The sequence below is a fragment of the Alosa sapidissima genome, chromosome 5 (genome assembly GCF_018492685.1).
Source record: "Alosa sapidissima isolate fAloSap1 chromosome 5, fAloSap1.pri, whole genome shotgun sequence".
NCBI classification, from domain to species: Eukaryota; Metazoa; Chordata; class Actinopteri; order Clupeiformes; family Clupeidae; genus Alosa; species Alosa sapidissima.
This window is the reverse complement of record NC_055961.1, coordinates 9,901,634-9,919,653: the sequence shown is the minus strand read 5'-3', so window position 1 is coordinate 9,919,653 and position 18,020 is coordinate 9,901,634. Positions and strand designations below refer to the sequence as shown.

The 18,020-nt window shown below is 40.6% G+C and overlaps 1 protein-coding gene across 1 annotated transcript in view; it reads left to right on the top strand.

Annotated features, from left to right (window-relative positions):
- zbtb20 (zinc finger and BTB domain containing 20) overlaps positions 1-17,583 on the top strand; it is a 64,040-nt gene extending 46,457 nt beyond the window's left edge. The window contains exons 7-8 of the mRNA XM_042091504.1: positions 63-890; positions 3,542-17,583. Coding sequence (XP_041947438.1) covers positions 63-890; positions 3,542-4,269 — 1,556 coding nt within the window. The 3' untranslated portion in view covers positions 4,270-17,583. The remainder of the gene's footprint in view (positions 1-62; positions 891-3,541) is intronic.
- The last annotated feature ends 437 nt before the right edge of the window (positions 17,584-18,020 follow it).

Sequence of the window (18,020 nt, the reverse complement as noted above, 5' to 3'; positions counted from 1 at the left end):
TCTCCCTTTCCTCTCCCTCTCTCCCTGCCTCCACCTCTGTGTCCCTCCGTCTCCCCCTGCAGGGCTGCACATTAAGCAGGAGTCGGAGGATGACTACAGCAGCTACATGTCCTACTCGTCGTCTGGGGGCGGGGGCCTGGGTGGCGGGGACGAGGGCTCCGAGAGCGAGCCCAAGGGCGAGAGCTTCGACTCGGGCGTCAGCTCCTCGGTGGGCACCGAGCCGGACTCCGCCGAGCATCCCCACCAGCAACATCAGTTCCTGTTCGGGGGCCGGGAGGAGGCCTCGTCAGATGCGGGACGCCCCTCCCCCACCCACCACGGCCCTCCCTCCTCCCTCTCTATGGCGCGCATCGAGGTCAGCGATTCGTCGCCGGAGCGGACGCTCCACGAGTCGGACGGCCCTCTCGGGTCGGGGTCACTGGCGTCCGGCGCCAGCCCCGTGGAGACGCTGATCCCGCAGTCGCCGGGGGCAACGATGCCCTCGGCCCAGCTGTACCTGCGGCAGGCGTGCGAGAGCCCTGCCGGCGGTCTGCGGCTGCCCCTCACGCTCACCAGCAACAGCCCGGTCATGGGCACCGCCGGCAATGCCTACGTGCCGGCCATCTTCGCCGCTCAGCCCTCCAGCGCCTCCAAGCCTTTCCTCTTCAGCCTGCCCCAGTCCATGGGCTCCGGCGGGGGCGCGGGAGGGCAGTTTGTCACCGTACCCCCCGCGCCCCCCACCCACGGCCCGCCGGGGTTGTCCCCGTTCCCGGGGGGAGGGGGTGGCCAGCCCGGGGGTGCCGGGGGGGTGGCCGGGCAACAGGGAGAGAAGAAGCCGTACGAGTGCACGCTCTGCAGCAAGACCTTCACCGCCAAGCAGAACTACGTCAAGCACATGTTTGTGCACACAGGTGAGGGCCTCAGGTTTGTGCACACAGGTGAGGGCCTCAAGTTTGTGTCACAGGTGAGGGCCTCAGATTTGTGCTCACAGGTGAGGGCCTCAGGTTTCTGCTCACAGGTGAGGGCCTCAGGTTTGTGTTCACAGGTGAGGGCCTCAAGTCTGTGCACATAGGTGAGGGCCTCAGGTTTGTGCACACTGTCTGATTGGCTCTGTTTGGGCCTGGTGAGGTGTGGGGTCTGATTGGCTGTGTCAAGGCCTTGTGGGGTGTGAGCTCTGGTTGGCTGCGTTTGGATCAGTCAGATTGGCTTGTGTTTGAGCCTGGTGGTTGTGTGGGCTCTGATTGGCTGTGTTTGGGTCTGGTGAGGTGTGGAGTCTGCTCTTCATAGGCTGCTGTAATAGATTGTAATAGGCTGTGTGCTGCAGATGAGGTGGTTATCTGTAACATGCTGAATGCTGCTGATCTCGTCAGTGTCTCTCCCGGTTTGTTCAGTGGTACTGATTAGGCCCACTTTTAGTGTTACTGATTACTCTGGTGTTACTCAGTACGTTTACATGACACTCGGCGGGAAAAGAACGAATTATTGTGTCCGTGTGACCAAAACCGGACTTTTAAATGTATGTAAAAATGTTAGTCCAACTGACATCAGATAAGTTGTTTTTCTTGCTATCCGCCATGTTTGTTTGTGTTGTTTTATTAAAGATGAAGACGTCACAGTGAATTGTGTACATTTTTATTGGTTATTGAACTGTTCAGCCGCGAACTTGGGTTATGTTTATCGACGTTACTATAGAGATGACGATAGCTGGGGCTGGGGGACGTGAGTCCGAGCGTGTGCAGGCCCGAACTGCACTGTATCACCACTGAGCATAGATAAACAGTAAAATGTAGCTGGGACGGTAGAGGGGTTAAAAAACCCATGAATGAAAATAGCCTATTTATTTCCGGTAGCCTATTTTTGCACCAAAAATATGTGAAAACCATGAAAGTTTAAAAGGAAAAAAAAAAAAAACTCACGTTCCCAGCACCCCCCTAGGTTGTACAAACGCCCCGTTGAGAAACCTTTACCTAGATAATACAGTATAAGCTTGAATAACTCCTGCATTTATACACTCAATTGGACTAAGCACTCTGGGTAACACTACAGTTAGCACAGAGTTCAGCCTTTTTAGTTTTGATGGCAAGCTAACTAGCTTTATGCCACAACGCTACAAAAGTTGCACCTGTTTTCATACATATGAATATGAATTTACATCCCCCAGAATGTCCGTACGAAAATGTTAACTATTTAACACTATTTAATGTCAACTATTTATTTACCTGTTACACTCGTTCGCTAGTTCGCTATTAGCACGCTAATGATGTTAATGTGGAATGTTTTGGTGTTTGTGAACAGGAAGGGGGGCAAATCGCCGTCTAGTGTAACATAGTAAGACATACGGTCATTAAAGCAATTCCCCTTCAGTGAGTACTCATACTCGGATAAGACAGTAATTTAGTCAGATCACCTAGCCGAGCTATAACTGTAGCATGTAAACGTACTGACTTATTACTGGGGGTTATTGGTTACTGGTTACAACTGAGTGATTACTCTTAGATTGGTGTTACTGGTTACTTTTAGACTGGTTAACTGGTTACTCTTAGACTGGTGTTACTGGTTAACTGGTTACTCTTAGACTGGTTAACTGGTTACACTTAGACTGGTGTTACTGGTTAACTGGTTACTCTTAGATTGGTGTTACTGGTTACTCTTAGACTGGTTAACTGGTTACTTTTAGACTGGTTAACTGGTTACACTTAGACTATTGTTTCTGGTGTTACTGGTTACTCTTAGACTGGTGTTACTGGTTAACTGGTTACTCTTAGACTGGTTAACTGGTTACACTTAGACTAGTGTTTCTGGTGTTACTTGTTACTCTTAGACTGATGTTACTGGTTAACTGGTTACTCTTAGACTAGTGTTACTGGTTAACTGGTTACTCTTAGATTGGTTAACTGGTTACACTTAGACTGGTGTTACTGGTTAACTGGTTACTCTTAGAATAGTGTTACTGGTTAACTGGTTACTTTTAGACTGGTTAACTGGTTACACTTAGACTAGTGTTTCTGGTGTTACTTGTTACTCTTAGATTGATTAACTGGTTACACTTAGACTGCTGTTACTGGTTAACTGGTTACTCTTAGACTGGTTAACTGGTTACACTTAGGCTGGTGTTACTGGTTAACTCTTTACTCTTAGACTGGTGTTACTGGTTAACTGGTTACTTTTAGACTGGTTACCTGGTTACACTTAGACTAGTGTTACTGGTTAACTGGTTACGTTTAGACTGGTTAACTGGTTACACTTAGACTGGTGTCACTAAATTAAAAATGTTGTCCTTGTTGTTCGTTTTCTAAGATGTTCTTTCTCAAGACACATCTCAAGAAGGACTATCCATGTTTATGATTGGCTGAGTTGAGTTGATGACTCTGCCCTTCCCTTGTTTCTGACGTATGTTTAGCTGTTGTTAACTTGTTAGTTAGCTCTTCTGAGGTTCTGCTGTAGCTTGTTAGTTTTATTACTCCATAACACCTCTGCCAGTAAACACGGTTGGTCAGCGCTGGCGTCATTTGTTTCTGACCTGCTGGTTTGTGACCCTGTGTGTTTTTGTCTCCCCCTACAGGTGAGAAGCCGCACCAGTGCAGCATCTGCTGGCGCTCTTTCTCTCTGAAAGACTACCTGATCAAGCACATGGTCACCCACACCGGAGTGCGCGCCTACCAGTGCTCCATCTGCAACAAGCGCTTCACGCAGAAGAGTTCCCTCAACGTCCACATGCGGCTGCACCGCGGGGAGAAGTCCTACGAGTGCTACGTCTGCAAGAAGAAGTTCTCCCACAAGACCCTGCTGGAGCGTCACATGGCTCTGCACGCCGGCGGCGTTGGCGCAGTGGGCATGAGCGGAGTAGGCGGCGCCATCTCCGCTGGCGTGGTGGGGGTCACCAGTGGAATGCCGGGGTTGGGCACGCCCGGCGTTGGAGTGATCGGCGTTGGAGGAATGGGCGGAGCTGGAGGGGGAGGGAGCGTGAGTGTGGTGGGAGGGGCCACTGTGATGGGCGGAGCCAGTGTGAGTGGCGTGAGCGGCATCAGTGGAGCAGCATCGGTTGTAACGGGGACAGGGGGAGGGGCGTCCTCCGTGGCCATGACCCTCTCCGACCCTGGGGTGTCGGCCCTCGCCGTGGCATCCGGAGGGCCTGGGTCGGTTGGAGTCGGGACAGCGGTGGGCGTGGTGTCTGAAGGAGCCGCCTCCCACCAGGAGTCAACGACATACGTCTGCTCCGTCTGTCCTGCCAAGTTCGACCAGATCGAGATGTTCAACGACCACATGCGCATGCACGTGACGGATGGCTAAGAAGTCGCGTTTCACCAGCCAAGCAGACAACCAATCAGAATCCAGTCAGCCCATCTACACAACTGAGCAGCAGCAAACCCCAACAGTCAAAGCAACAGCAACAGTGTTCTCATACAAGCCCAACATTATCAGCTTACAGAAGACAACAGTTCAAACCCGGATGTTTTAACAGAAAATCAAAGAAAAGAACTTCAGTTTGTTTTGGACGAGTGGAGATGAAAAAAAATGAATGGAGGATATAAAAACATACCTAGAATGGCACTAGATTTTTTTTTCTTTCTTTTTATCTTTTTTAATTGTCTTAAGAGATCTTTTTGAAGGCAATGTTTGAATATATATATATATATATATATATATAATATATATATATATATTATATATTTATATATATGTTGTTAGCACATGTATGCTACTACTGGCACATTTTTGAAATATTTTGTCTTTATTTTATGATGTTTCCCAGAGAAAAAAACAATGTTTTATGTGTTTTATGTTCTCCTTACAATTTAATTTTTTCGTGTTAAGAATTCCTTCATTGTTGCCTTAAAGGCTGATGCACAGTAACATTGGCTGACCAATCCACTGGTTGGATTTTGTTGTCATCGTAGTTACTAGTCGGCCTCTAAACACACCGATAAAAAAAGGTAAATATTTGTTCATGCTCTGACTGAGCTTAAAAAGGTAAATATTTGTTCATGCTCTAAATGAGCTTAAAAATAAGTCCTATGTTTATTGCAGATTTCGTTATGTGTTAAACACTACCAGAATCTGGCGGGGGGGAAAAAGAGAAACCTAAGATACAAAACACCCACACCACACAAGAAGCCAGTTCTGCAATGCCCTAAAACAGTACAAAGCACTGTAAGTGCAACGTCCACACACACCCAAAGCCAGTTCTGCAATGCCCTAAAACAGTACAAAGCTGTAAGTGTGACGCCACGTTCAACACCTGTGAATGTGCCCAGACACACAGATCGACAGTGTCCATGATCTAGTGTCATAGTATTATTGTACAATACAATATTCCCAAAACATTGCCGTTTTAAAATTTTGCCGTGTAGAAACAAAAACGGAATAGCTAAGAATATACGTTTGGAATTAGCATCCTTCAAATTTTATTTGTAGACCGAACTTTGGATAGCTGAAAAGCATTCAAACATTACTGTGGTATCATGTTGACACAATTTTTTATTACGTTTTTCGACGACACACAAAAAAAAAAAAATAGTAGAAAAATATTGAGACACAGATATGCCTTGTTCATTTTTTCATCTGTGTGGGGATTGTAAAACGTGAGAATTGTCAACACTGGGTTTGTGATTATTGACGATTATTGTTATTGTTGTTACGATAATAATAGTTGTTGCTGTTATTTATTGAGCGTTTGCTGATATGTGGGAATATGTGGTAAAATGGAAAGCAATGTTGCAGCTGTTGTCATGACAATTATGATTGTCATTTTAAAAAAAAAAGTGGTACAATTCGGCTTGTGTTTGTTAGATGTTGGAAAACTACAGAAAAGACAAAAAAAAACCGATTCTTTCACGTAAAATTGAAAGAATTATGCTTTCACAAAATATTTTCATTTTGTTTTTATGTTTTAATTTTGACTTAATTTACAATTATTACCAATAATTAAGAATATTTTATAGTCACAAAAAGCTTGAAGGTCAACTCTTTCCACAGTGTGTGCTCGTTTTTATAAATATCCAAAGTAAAAAAAAGTGGAAAAAGATTCTACATGCTTTAACGCACATTATATTTGATTGGTTTGACGTTTAGTCCTGCATCGCACTGCCACAATAATCCTTTAGTGCAAAAAACACAACAACACAAATAAATAAATCATGACTGTTTCTGAAGACCTCTTCCACTGAAACCATACATGCACACAGTTAAATTCCAGAAGTAAACTGAAATATTTTCCAGCTTTAACCAAGAAACATGAACATCTTTTGAAAATTGTGTTCATATTAAAAAGTTTGATTATAATCAATAATAATAATACAGTTTTATTATTATTGTTATTTCATAAATAACAAAAAATTGACATGAAGTGCGAAGCTAAGCTAATGCCTGCTTTTATCATTTTCTGGCACCTTCTGAAAAATAATTTCTTTGTCTTTTATCCCAAAATAACTTGATCAAAGTGAACTTTTTTGTGTTGCACTTAGAAGTAAAGCAGTCGACCACAAAATATTTCCACTCTTTAATTTTTTTGCAAACATAACTTCTTCTCAACAAGAGATTTGGTCTGTTATCAAATTGTCCTCCATTATTATTTTTTGTTTCAAACACAGAAAATGAGTATCATCACAGGGGTTGGTTGTCCCGAAAGAGCCATTAAATATGGACTGTTTGTAAAATTAAATGTCATTGTCCATTCAATTTCCATGCTGTATTTCATTTGCCCCATGCTCTAGAGAGGCAATCCTTGTTGGAATGCTTTATCTGAACTGCTTAGCGATCAGGGCGACATTAACACATCGGGCCTCTGCCGTACTCCCACCCTACTCCTGTCATTAGAACAAACCCCCGATTCAATCAGTCACCCCTTTCAACAAACCCCCAATTCAATCAATCACCCCTTTCAACAAACCCCCAATTCAATCAATCACCCCTTTCAACAAACCCCCAATTCAATCAATCACCCCTTTCAAATGTTAATTAGTCAAGACATGGACAGCCCACCCCTGTGAAACTATATCTTGTCAACTCTTAGAACTCTGCAATTTTTTTTCTGTCTTTGTAGATTTGACCAAAAATGACCATTTTATGTCCAATTTTACTTTGTTTTTGTTGAATGTAAAACTTGAGAAATAATCCCTTTTCCTGCCTAATAACCAGCGAGAGAGTAGACAGGGCACTGCACCGCCACCCCTCTCTGGTGGGTTTCGTCTGCCCCCAACCCCAACCTTAGACTGTAATAAGGGAAGAGTCCTGTCTGTTTACATGACTATATGAGACGCCTAGACAAGGCAGTACTGATTTGGCTCCTATTTAACAAATGCACTATCGCTGCTTGTTCATTTCTTCCTCTTCAAACTGCTTGACACAGGCTGTCAGAGATGAATGTTTGGCATGCTATAACATATTCCCCCTCCCATAGCTCCACCACCAAACCCCCAATGATTGCAATTCTCATGTACGGCTGCCATTAAAAACATCAGCCAACATAACACTCCTGTATGAGGCCGATGCACCCCTGAGGAAAATAAATAAAATAAGATAAAATTAAAAAACATTCACAACAGCAACATACAACAAGACACTGTCAGATATGCAATTTAAAGACCACCTTCAGGAAATACAGCAGTGTCAGTCAGGCAGAGCAGCTTGAAGTACAGGAAAAGGTTGGCTGGTTTGACTAGTACATGCAGTAGTATTTTCATTTGGGCAAAACTCACATCACAAACCTTCTAATTTTTTTCCAGATGGGTGATCTTTTCTTGATTTTTTTTTTTGCATGCTTAGTGCTATCCCAGCAATTCATGTTTTTGTATTTAAAGTTTAAAGGTTAGCTTCATGTAGTGCACTCCTATCATTTTTTTGTCCAGTCTTGTCCAAACCTTTATCAGTATGCTGAAATTTAGATAGTGAATCATTAAAATGTTAAAAATGCACCTTCAGCAGTTTCATACATTCCTATGTGCAGTTTGGGCAGACTAGCTGAGAGATGTATGTTAAGCCTGATCACCCAAATGCTCAGATGGTCTGATCTGATCTGAGCCCTGGGCGTCCAGACTGCTGCCGCCGCCCCAGTCAGTGAGCAACGTGAGGCTACAGCCTGGGTTCATTGGCAAATCAGTGAGCAGCTTGAGGCTACGTCCTGGGCTCATTGGCCAATCCTGCTGCCACTCATTTTGCCTTGAAGGTGGCACATAAGAACTAGCAAAGACCCCCCCCCCCCCCCCCCTTCTCCAAACACACACATGTACAAACATATTTGGGCTTTTTGATACTTTAACCAATGTGGCTTCTGATACAACAATAATAGACCAATAAAATTAACCTTTTTTTTTTATCCAAAAGCAACAAAAAACACAGAAACATGGAAGATGCCAGATTGGTATCAACAAGGAAATGTAGAGTTAATGTGGGAGATATGCTACATTTTTGCTTTTTTTCCCATTTTATTTGCACATTCACTTCCTAAATGTTGCCTGTGCTTTTGTTTTATAAATGTAAGAAAAAAAACATGAAAATGTGTTGAATTGTTTTTAGTGTTGTCTTTGATTTTCTGCTTTTGTAACTTTTAGTTTTTTTCTGTGTGAGACAGTGAAACAGTGATTTTGTAATTTCTGTCAGATTTTGTTTGTTTCAAGTTCTGTTGTCGTTCATATAAAGGAATATTGTTTTTGAATGGATGAAAATGTAAAACATGAAACAGAACTGTGGCTTGAAAGAAAGACTGTCACCTTTCCTCCTGTTTAACAGGGGGTTCTGTTGCATATTTTTGCGGAAAGAAAATGTTGCATCTACATTGCACTGTTTTTTCGATAAATTTAATACCCCACGAAGTGCACTATTTACTGTTTTATTAATAATTGTGATTACTTCTTATTAATTATCATCACAATGCGATTTATGATGCTGTTACACCGAAAAAGATTATAGTGTTTAGAGATGAATAATTGCAAATATATATTTTTATTTGTTTGTTGTTTTGAGGTTGGAAATTTTCAAGTGAATTTGGATGGGTGACTAGGGGGAAGTTGAGAGGGTGTTTAAAATTATGCTCTTTGTTTAATTGATTTTACTATTTTGAAGCAGTGTAGTTTTGTTGTCAGAGCTTGTTTGTTGTCTGTTATTTTGTCCTTTCTTTGACTGATTTGCCTCTAGCATCACAATTGTTCACGTTTTCTTGCATCTCCTAAACTTACCTTTCCTCTACTTACTTTACAGTTACTTGTTTGGTGGCTTCCTTCTAATCCTGTGTCAAAACTTGTGACAGTAAAAAAAATTACAATGCAGAATAAGATAACACATAGCTTGACTTTGAACATCTTAACGTTAAAACACATTAAGTGTATCATCTTTATAAACTTGTGTTGCTGTTGATGATCAGTAGGGCAGGTTATGAGTGTCGTCGTTCTGGCTGAGTTCTAAACCCAAAGCTATCGATGGAGCTTCCAAACTACTGCCGCCGTAGAGGAGCACTGTTCCAGTCACCGTTGCACCCTCACATACACACACACCGGATCCAAGCCCTTCACCTGAGGGAAATGTTATGTGATCTGAGCATGACCTTAAGTCAGTACAGCCTAATTTAGTACTGATGTTAACTGATTTATCTCAAGTTTAAATGTTATGCACACATGGAGAATAGCCTACAGTTTTAATCCTGGCTAAATTAACTTAAGCTCCACACACACACACACACACACACACACACACAGACAGCTTGAGGTGATTAGTATTACCCTATGAGACTTGAGGTAGCACGCTTGGCTACAGTGCTAGGAGCTAAGTCAGTAACCCAGCTGCTAACTCTGCCACAGAGCCAGGTGACCAGGTGCTATCGAGACTGAAGCCCTGTAAAGTGGGTCCAAACTATGGCGCCACCTTCCTGTGGCTCAACAAAACATTACAAAATTTCCTTGAAAATGAGAATTTCTAAATTCGTGCTGGCAAACAAATGTACGACGAGCCGCACTTCTTGCTGTGGCACTGGTTATCACAGAACTTTGATGTTGTGAGCCATTCTGTACTCATCTGCGGCAACATGCTAAAACGCTAGCTAGTTAGCTTGTGTGAAGTTAACATCCTTGCAAATGTGCCATTAAGATGCAAGCTAGTTAGCTTGTGTGAAGTTAACATCTCTGCATATGGTGCCATCAGGATACTAGCTGGTTAGCTTGCTTAGATGTAGCTGTGCTCTCAGCTACCCTCTGTAATGATGCAATGGCAGGCAACAGGACATCAGAGATGTCTTAGCCCAGCACTCCCAAAGGGCCACCAGCTTCCTGCTTTACACTGGGAAAACCCTATAGGAAGATCAATCAGTCACTGTGCATGTATATATTCACACACATTTTCTCTGACACACACAAACACACATACACACACACCTGCCTTAATTCTAATTCCAGTAAATGCACTATTTGGTTGAAGAGGTGCTTCATTGCTGTCCTACTAGATATCATGAGTTTTATGTCAGAAGATATTTGTGTAGTATTATATAATGACCACAGTAACAATTCAGTGTCCACTTCAGAGGGTTTGGTTGTTGTGTGTTGGTTTTATGAACAAATTGGGTGTTGTTTCAGTATGAACTTCCTGTTCTCCTATTGGTAGAGGACTGGTCTGGTTGAGGAAAGAACGAGATAGAGAAGGGACTTCTTAATATGGCACTTAAAGATAATCATAATTTGTCTTAAATATGTCTCATTTGTAGTCATCGTCTCCTGAAGTTAGCCCCTTTTATTTGGTGTCAAGCGTTTTGCAGATTCACAGTCCTTTGCCAGCATTTAACATCCTATGTAGTCACCTTAATATCTTGTGTTACACCTCCAGCTATGCCTTCCTCCAATATATATGTCATTTGTATGTGTGGGTGGGGACAGGGGTGGGGGGTGTTGTCACGGTGATATGGTGGTCAGGAAAGGATTGTTGTTCCCTTACCTTAAGCTGATGATAATTCACATTCTTTGTCTGGTGTGGGTAAATAGAAGAAAAAAAATGACCAAAAAAAAAAACAAGTAAAAAAAAATGAAGCACAGCTTCTTTCAATGAGTCTGTTGGTATTTCGTATTCCAAGTTCCTTTGTGTTCTGCTGTTGATGACCGGTGTGGTTCAGCACTGTCCTCTGTGCATCTCTAGTTTAGTGTAGAGGCCGAGGTCCATACTCCTCACACGCCATCAAAATTTTCCTTTTCAGTAAGCTTCACAAGTAAATACTATAAACAGCAGTTTGCATACAGTCTTCTTTCACTTTGAAATCCGTCATTTTGAAAAATAATAATAGTAGTGTACACATATATGTACTTTCATAGTCACTCTTCTCATAATACATTTTTACAGCATAGTTTTTCTGTTTTATTTTTGTTCTGTTTTAATAGTAACCATAACAGTAGTTGTACCAGTACCAGCGGGTGTGTAGGGACGTAGCTTCTGTCTTGTGTGGGGTTTTTGTGTCAGGTCTCCTTTCTGGTATTTCATTGTGCTCCGTCGTGATTTTTTACTTCTCTCAGATTCCTTCCTGTTTTGTTGAGGTGATGCACACAGTGGACGTCTTCCTGGATGTTTTTGACTGATGTGGATTTCTGTGTTACCGGCCGTTGGCTCCTTGTCAGTCAGTCCGCGTACAGAGAGGCAAGAGAGGAAGGTGCAGGAGAAACAGCCATGAAAGATACACTTCTCACTTCTGTCTTGGTATGTCTCTTTAGTATACTCTTGGCTTCCAGATTTGCCTGAAACCAAATCCACAGCATGACGTATACCACAGATGTATTATGCCATGTTTGAGTTGGAGTCAGTTTTCTGTCAGGGTGAGTGCCGTACAGACACATACCACGGACGTATAGCGCCATGTTTGTCTGAGTTGGAGTTAGTTTTCTGTGAGTGGGTGAGTGTCGTATAGTCAGTGAGGTCAAACACTGTTCTTTGCACCTGAGATAGCTTGCCTTAATGTTGTTGCGTGTGATGGATGTGGCTTGAGTACGCAAGTGTGGCTTGAGTATGTTAGGTTCTTCTAATTGGCCTTTCTTTATAGCAGCAATTGGCAACTCATTGTCCGCTCACTGTCAGGCACTTTTGCAGCGTTCTGGAACTAAAGTTGGTGGGAGGGTGACCTAACCGTTCTTCTGATGCCTTCAGTGAACCACTGTGACATTAACCTGGACTCTTGTGCCATCATCAGACCAACCTGTCCGATAGGGCCATTCTTAAACTCCACATACGATTAGTTTTGTGACCAAATGTGACATTGTAGAAATGCTGTGTCATTGCGAGTGTTCCTGCAGTACTTCATCTCAAAACTGTGACGTTACACCCAAGGAAATTATTTGGCCATGCCCTGTAATTCCAACTTTATGCAACTTTCCATGACATCATTTTTGAGGAGAGAAAAATTGTTCATAGTAGTATTAACAATCCCACAATTCTGTGTGTCATAACTGAAAGCTCTGGTTTATCCAGTTCTTTTTCTTATTATAGAACAATTATATGTAGAAGCATAAATAATGAATAGCAGACAGTGGAATTTTAAATACTGCATGAGACCCAGACCTAGTCTGCAGACGCAAGTGCCTATGAGAAGCACAGCTATATGCAGGACCCCTAGTGTCGTCCTTCTGTAGCGGCTCCACCCACACCCCACTCACACCGTTAGCAGAAATACCGAGAGAGAAAAGCTGTTAGTATTACCAGTAATCTCCAGAGCCGGACTCGAGCACTGTCTGATCTCTGAATAAGACCGTTTGTGCCCTGACACCCAGGCCAGCTGACTCTGACACACCCCTGTGCTGAATGACCAGTCTAGGGTTACTGGTCTTCAGTGAACAGTTTGGAGCATACTGATCCTGATTGGCCAGTCTGGAGAGACCAGTTCAGAGTATATTTGTGCTGATTGGCCAGTCTGCAGAGACCAGTTCAGAGCATACTGGTGCTGATTGGCCAGTCTGGAGAGACCAGTTCAGAGTATACTGGTGCTGATTGGCCAGTCTAGGGTGAAACATTACTGGTGTTGAGTGACCAGTCTAGGGTGTAACGTTATTGTTGTTGAGTGACCAGTTTAGGGTATAACATTATTGTTGTTGAGTGGCCAGTTTAGGGTATAACATTATTGTTGTTTGAGTGACCAGTCCGGGGTGTCCAGAGTCAGACGGTTGCTGGGTTTCCACTGCCATTAATTGACTTGCTTTTAACTTCAAGAACACTTTTATATTCATCTAAAGAGTAGTGCAAGCAATAATGACCTAACTCACCATAATCAGCAAGCCCGGAAAAAATCCAATACTGTACATTAACGGTGTGAGGTTCTTCACTTACTGTAAATCTCACCTGATCACATGTAAACTAATATAATATCTCTGCCTGTCCTGACATTTAAATGACACCTCACCGACATCTTTCAGAACTATTCTCTTCTAATTCAGAGTATTACATACATACTGTTAAGCCTCTTAATATAATCACTGATATGTTCATATGTAATAATTCACTGCTTGCAATGTAGTAATATAACACATTAAAGGCTACTAACACAACATAATCCAAAGACTAGACAGTTAAAAAAAAAAAATACATATATTTACTTCATTACACATCATTATGTTGTATGATATTCTATTTTACAGTTGTACAATAATATATATTATACATACATATTTTACAGGCTACAGTCTATACCGTAAAGCAGTGGTCAGCATATACAAGAAAAAAATATAAGGTTATTAATGCAAATTTCACATAACTGTGGTGTTTTTTTATGATTATTTTATTACTTTATTTTGACATTGTTTTATTCAGATGAGAGTCTGTTGATCTGTTTCGCTCCAGCCACTTACAAACAAGACTAGTCCCAGCTGAACCCATGTGACGCTGTGGAGGTTTTACAGGAACGTGTCATTGTGTAGGTGTATTAGAATGGAAATCGTATCAGTTAATTAGCATCTGCATTCATGTTCCATTGGCGGTCTCCGTAGCTCCATCTATGTCTGTTATGCCCCTACTGTAGATGTGGTTTGAGAGCCTGACATTGAGAAGGCATTGCACCACTGCTCAGGTCACTAGAGAAGAGTAAGTCAACTAACACATACTGATACCAATTCAGTTTTGCACCCTGACCTTCTTAATCACACTTGCCTAAACGTTTTAGTAGACAATTTATAGTACAAACATTTTTGACATACAAAATCATAGACCCATACACACACACATATACACAGTATTCTAGAAAACACTGAAGAAAAATGCCATTTTGTAAATTAGATTGTTTACACTCCTTATTTCTAAAAAATAAATACTGCCAGCAGCATTTAAATTTAAAAATCTAAAAATAAAAAAATAGGAAATGTCTACTTTCTTAAACTACACTAACTTCCGCAACTTTGTAGTCATACTGAAAAACAAATACAATGCAAAAAGTAACATTTCCAGCATTGAAATCGCCAGCTTGAATTTCACTGCCTGTAGTATTGCTGATTAGTGATTACTGTTGTTGTTGCAACCAGCAATATTTTTGCAGCTTTAACTTGAAAGGCCGAATATTGGCAGAGACTTTAAAACGCTTGCAGAACCACATTTTGAGGGACAGGACGTCCCTAAAGTAAAGAAGTTGTTGAGAGTACTGTTAATTATCAATATAATTTCAGAATAGCCACCCCGTAATATTACTATTGTGTACAGTAATCTGGCCTGTCTTTACTCTACAAATGCTAGAGTAGAGTGAAGATGTTTCTCACATTGCTAGCACCTTGCTCTAATGAATGAGCCACAATCGGATGAAATGCTGCAGTTCTGTTTTTATTGTGTTTGTTGGGTTTTTCGTTTTCCCCTTTGTTTGAAAGATGTCCTATTTTGTCTACTATTCTGACACTACTGTGATGTGTTTTGCAAAACATTAAAGTAGAATGGAACATTGTTTCCTGGGTTTTTGTACCTTCTTACTTATTTTCCATAGGCTGAACAGATTGTGCCACTGTAGGCCTCTTGTGTCCACTGTAGAGCGTGGCTAGGCTAACGTGGCTATGCTAGTTGTACCCTTCAGCAAATATGATATAATATCTGGGTACGTTTCCAATGTAACGAATGCTCACCTGTTTGCTTTCCACCAGCAGATAGATTGCTCTGTTGATTTGCCAAAGGAAGTGAGAAACCTGACTCTTCTTTCTGTGTAATTTGTTGTTGGGACATTTGATTTAAAAAAAAAGAAACTAAGAAAATAGAAAGAAAAATACATGATGCAGACATTGGCTGTCCAGGTCAGATTGATATTGTGTAACACCAAGAATGTCAGAGTATAAGGAAAGTTTGAATGTAGACAAATTGGTTTGTGCTGTGACTTCGGTTACAAACACTGGAAATGATTCTTGGGAGAGGTCATACAATGTTTTGTTTTGTTTTGTTTGCTGTTTGTTTTATTTTTTGCAAATGACCACAAGAACTGCTTTTGCACTTTGGTTGACCTGTAAAAGTGGTGCTGCCCCTTTGAGCTGTTGGTGTTTTCCGGATTAGGCAATACACAACCACATACTTAACCCCCCCTTCTCTGTCTTTCAAAAAATTGTGACGTGGCGTCCCATGTAAGTCTTGGGAACCCGTGTGCTTTTTCAGCAGCCTACATGAAGAGTTTGGCCTTTAAATACCCCATTTACTTAGTCGCTATCTTTCGAAATAGTTCAATCTTTGTGTGACCAAAAGTAATAAACTTTATATTTTTCCCATAACCATATAATTCATAGAAATAAATATTTTTTACAACAAGTGGTAAAATTTTTGTCTTTTCCAACAGCTTTAGTTTACCCTTAAAAATCTAACAAAAATAATCTGACAAAATAGCTGACACACAAAATGACTCAACATTTTTTATGTTTCCAAAATTCCTTTAAAAAATTTTAAAAAAGAAATAAGAAAAAGAAAGAAAGAAATTTATACCCCTGGATAAATATGTTGAAACCACTGTCTAATGTGTCGTATAAACCACTACAAGTTAAACAAATCGACTTAAACACACTTTTAATGGACAGCCTGTTGTGGCAACATTGTCTCCAAAACAAAACACAAAATAACAAAAATTGATAAACAAAGAACTGCCACTTTTATGAACTAGACAAGAGATTTGCACTAAAGAAAAAAAAAATCTCCTGCCCATAACCTGGTCTCATTGATTGGGCAAGGGGGAAATATCTTCCATTTTTTTATTAAATAGCAATATAAAACCAAGAGAAATGTCGGAACACATTCATCAACCACATTCTGAATAAAAGAAAGAAATAAGTGTGCACTGATGATACTATATTACATGTTTTCATTTTGTGTGAAGGAACTGGTCTCTGAGGAGAATGTTTTTTTTTTTTTTGTATTTATTTTTATTGTTATTTACTGTTATTGGCCTTTTCTGAGTGTAATAGAAGTAAAATCAGTCTTTTCCTCGTCTCGAAATGGTGGTTGTCTTTCTTTTCTTTTTTTTTGTTTAACTAAAAAAAACAATCTCCCTTTGTAGGATTGATCCTTAATGCCCATGCTTAACACAGATCCTTGCTTAACACAGATCCTTGTGATATTAAGGGTTCCTTGTGCTGGCCTCAGCATATAGCTTATGTGAAGTTTTTCCCCACGTGCTGGTAATGTTCATGCAGCATACGTGGACATACAGTAATAGACAATCCACTGAATGTTGTTATGGAAAATAATGGAAAATGAAGTGACACAGTTGAGTTAAATTTGAAATAAGTAAACCAGCAGTTCTAGACATGCCACTACAAAAAGTTCATATTTTACCAGTTTTCCTGCAGGAGTGTTTCCAAAGGGAGATTGTATAGATCAACAGCCAAATTCATGTTCGAGTACCTTAATCAGCATGTTATGGACATAATCGGCCTTTCTGTGCTAACTGTGTTTATCAGGCCTGTGGGAAAGATGTCAGGTGAGAAAGGGGGCGAAGACAAATGTGAAATGGTAAAAGTTTTTTCCAGAAGATAGTATTCAGCCTCCTGTGCTTACTTCTTATGTTTCTATCACCAGAGGTATTTGTAGCTTGTGTTGTATTGTTGGTAATCCATCAATAGACTATTTCTAAACTATACGAAAAACTGCTGGAGTTAGTTTTGAGCGAATAAATAGCCCAGTATCTGAAATAATGTGCAGTTTTATTTTTACACCTTTATAGATGTTTGTGTTGGTTTTATTTAAGAGGGGAAGACTAGCAACATTCTTCAGATTTTTCAGTTCTGATTCCTCGGCACTTTTGTTGATGTGACAGTGTGTTTTATTTGTATCAAGGGATTTTTTTCCTTCCGCCGTTGTTTGTTTTTGTCTACGAAACAAAACAAAAAAATAGAACACGTAATAAAATGAATAATGTTTCTCTTGCCAGCGTGTGGTGACTTTTTTATATCTAGAGAATCATTTCAATGTGCCTTCTTCTCTTTTCTCTTTGTAACTCTTGGTGAAGCTATTCGTAGTTAAGATGCTAGCATATATATCTGTAAAATTAATGAGTACCATGGAAAAAAACATTTGGAAAACCAGCTTGAGATCAATGTTCTTTGCACTATATACCCCCCAAATTGCTTTTATCTGGTTGTTTTTTTTTTTTTGTATCGTGATGTGTATTTATAAACGGAAACAAATAAATGAATCAAATTAAAATAGTTGTTTGTGTTGCTTTTTACATTTAAAAATAACATAATTCTGCACAAACATATACACAAAGTCCTTAGATGCTTTTGCCTACTGTCAACTAGAGTTTGGCATCTTGATCTTGATTTTAATAATGTAATTTATTTTGCCTTTATCCTGTCACTGTGACCATACAGCAGCCTATGGCCTAAATGACAGTATGTAACTTGCATTGTGTATAAACAGCTTTAGCTCAATTTTTGATTTCCAAATAAGTTTGTGCAATAAGCATGAAGTAGAGCTGCGCCTTGTTTTTAAGTCCTCTTAAGAAAGGTTCTCTGGTGCAGTGGTCAAAAAGTCTTAGTAGATAGGCAAGGAGGACTACAAGTAATCACAAAAGGTTGGTTTTTAAACCACTGTATTTAGTTTTTTACATATTTTTTCAAAAGTGTTTTGTGGCAACACAG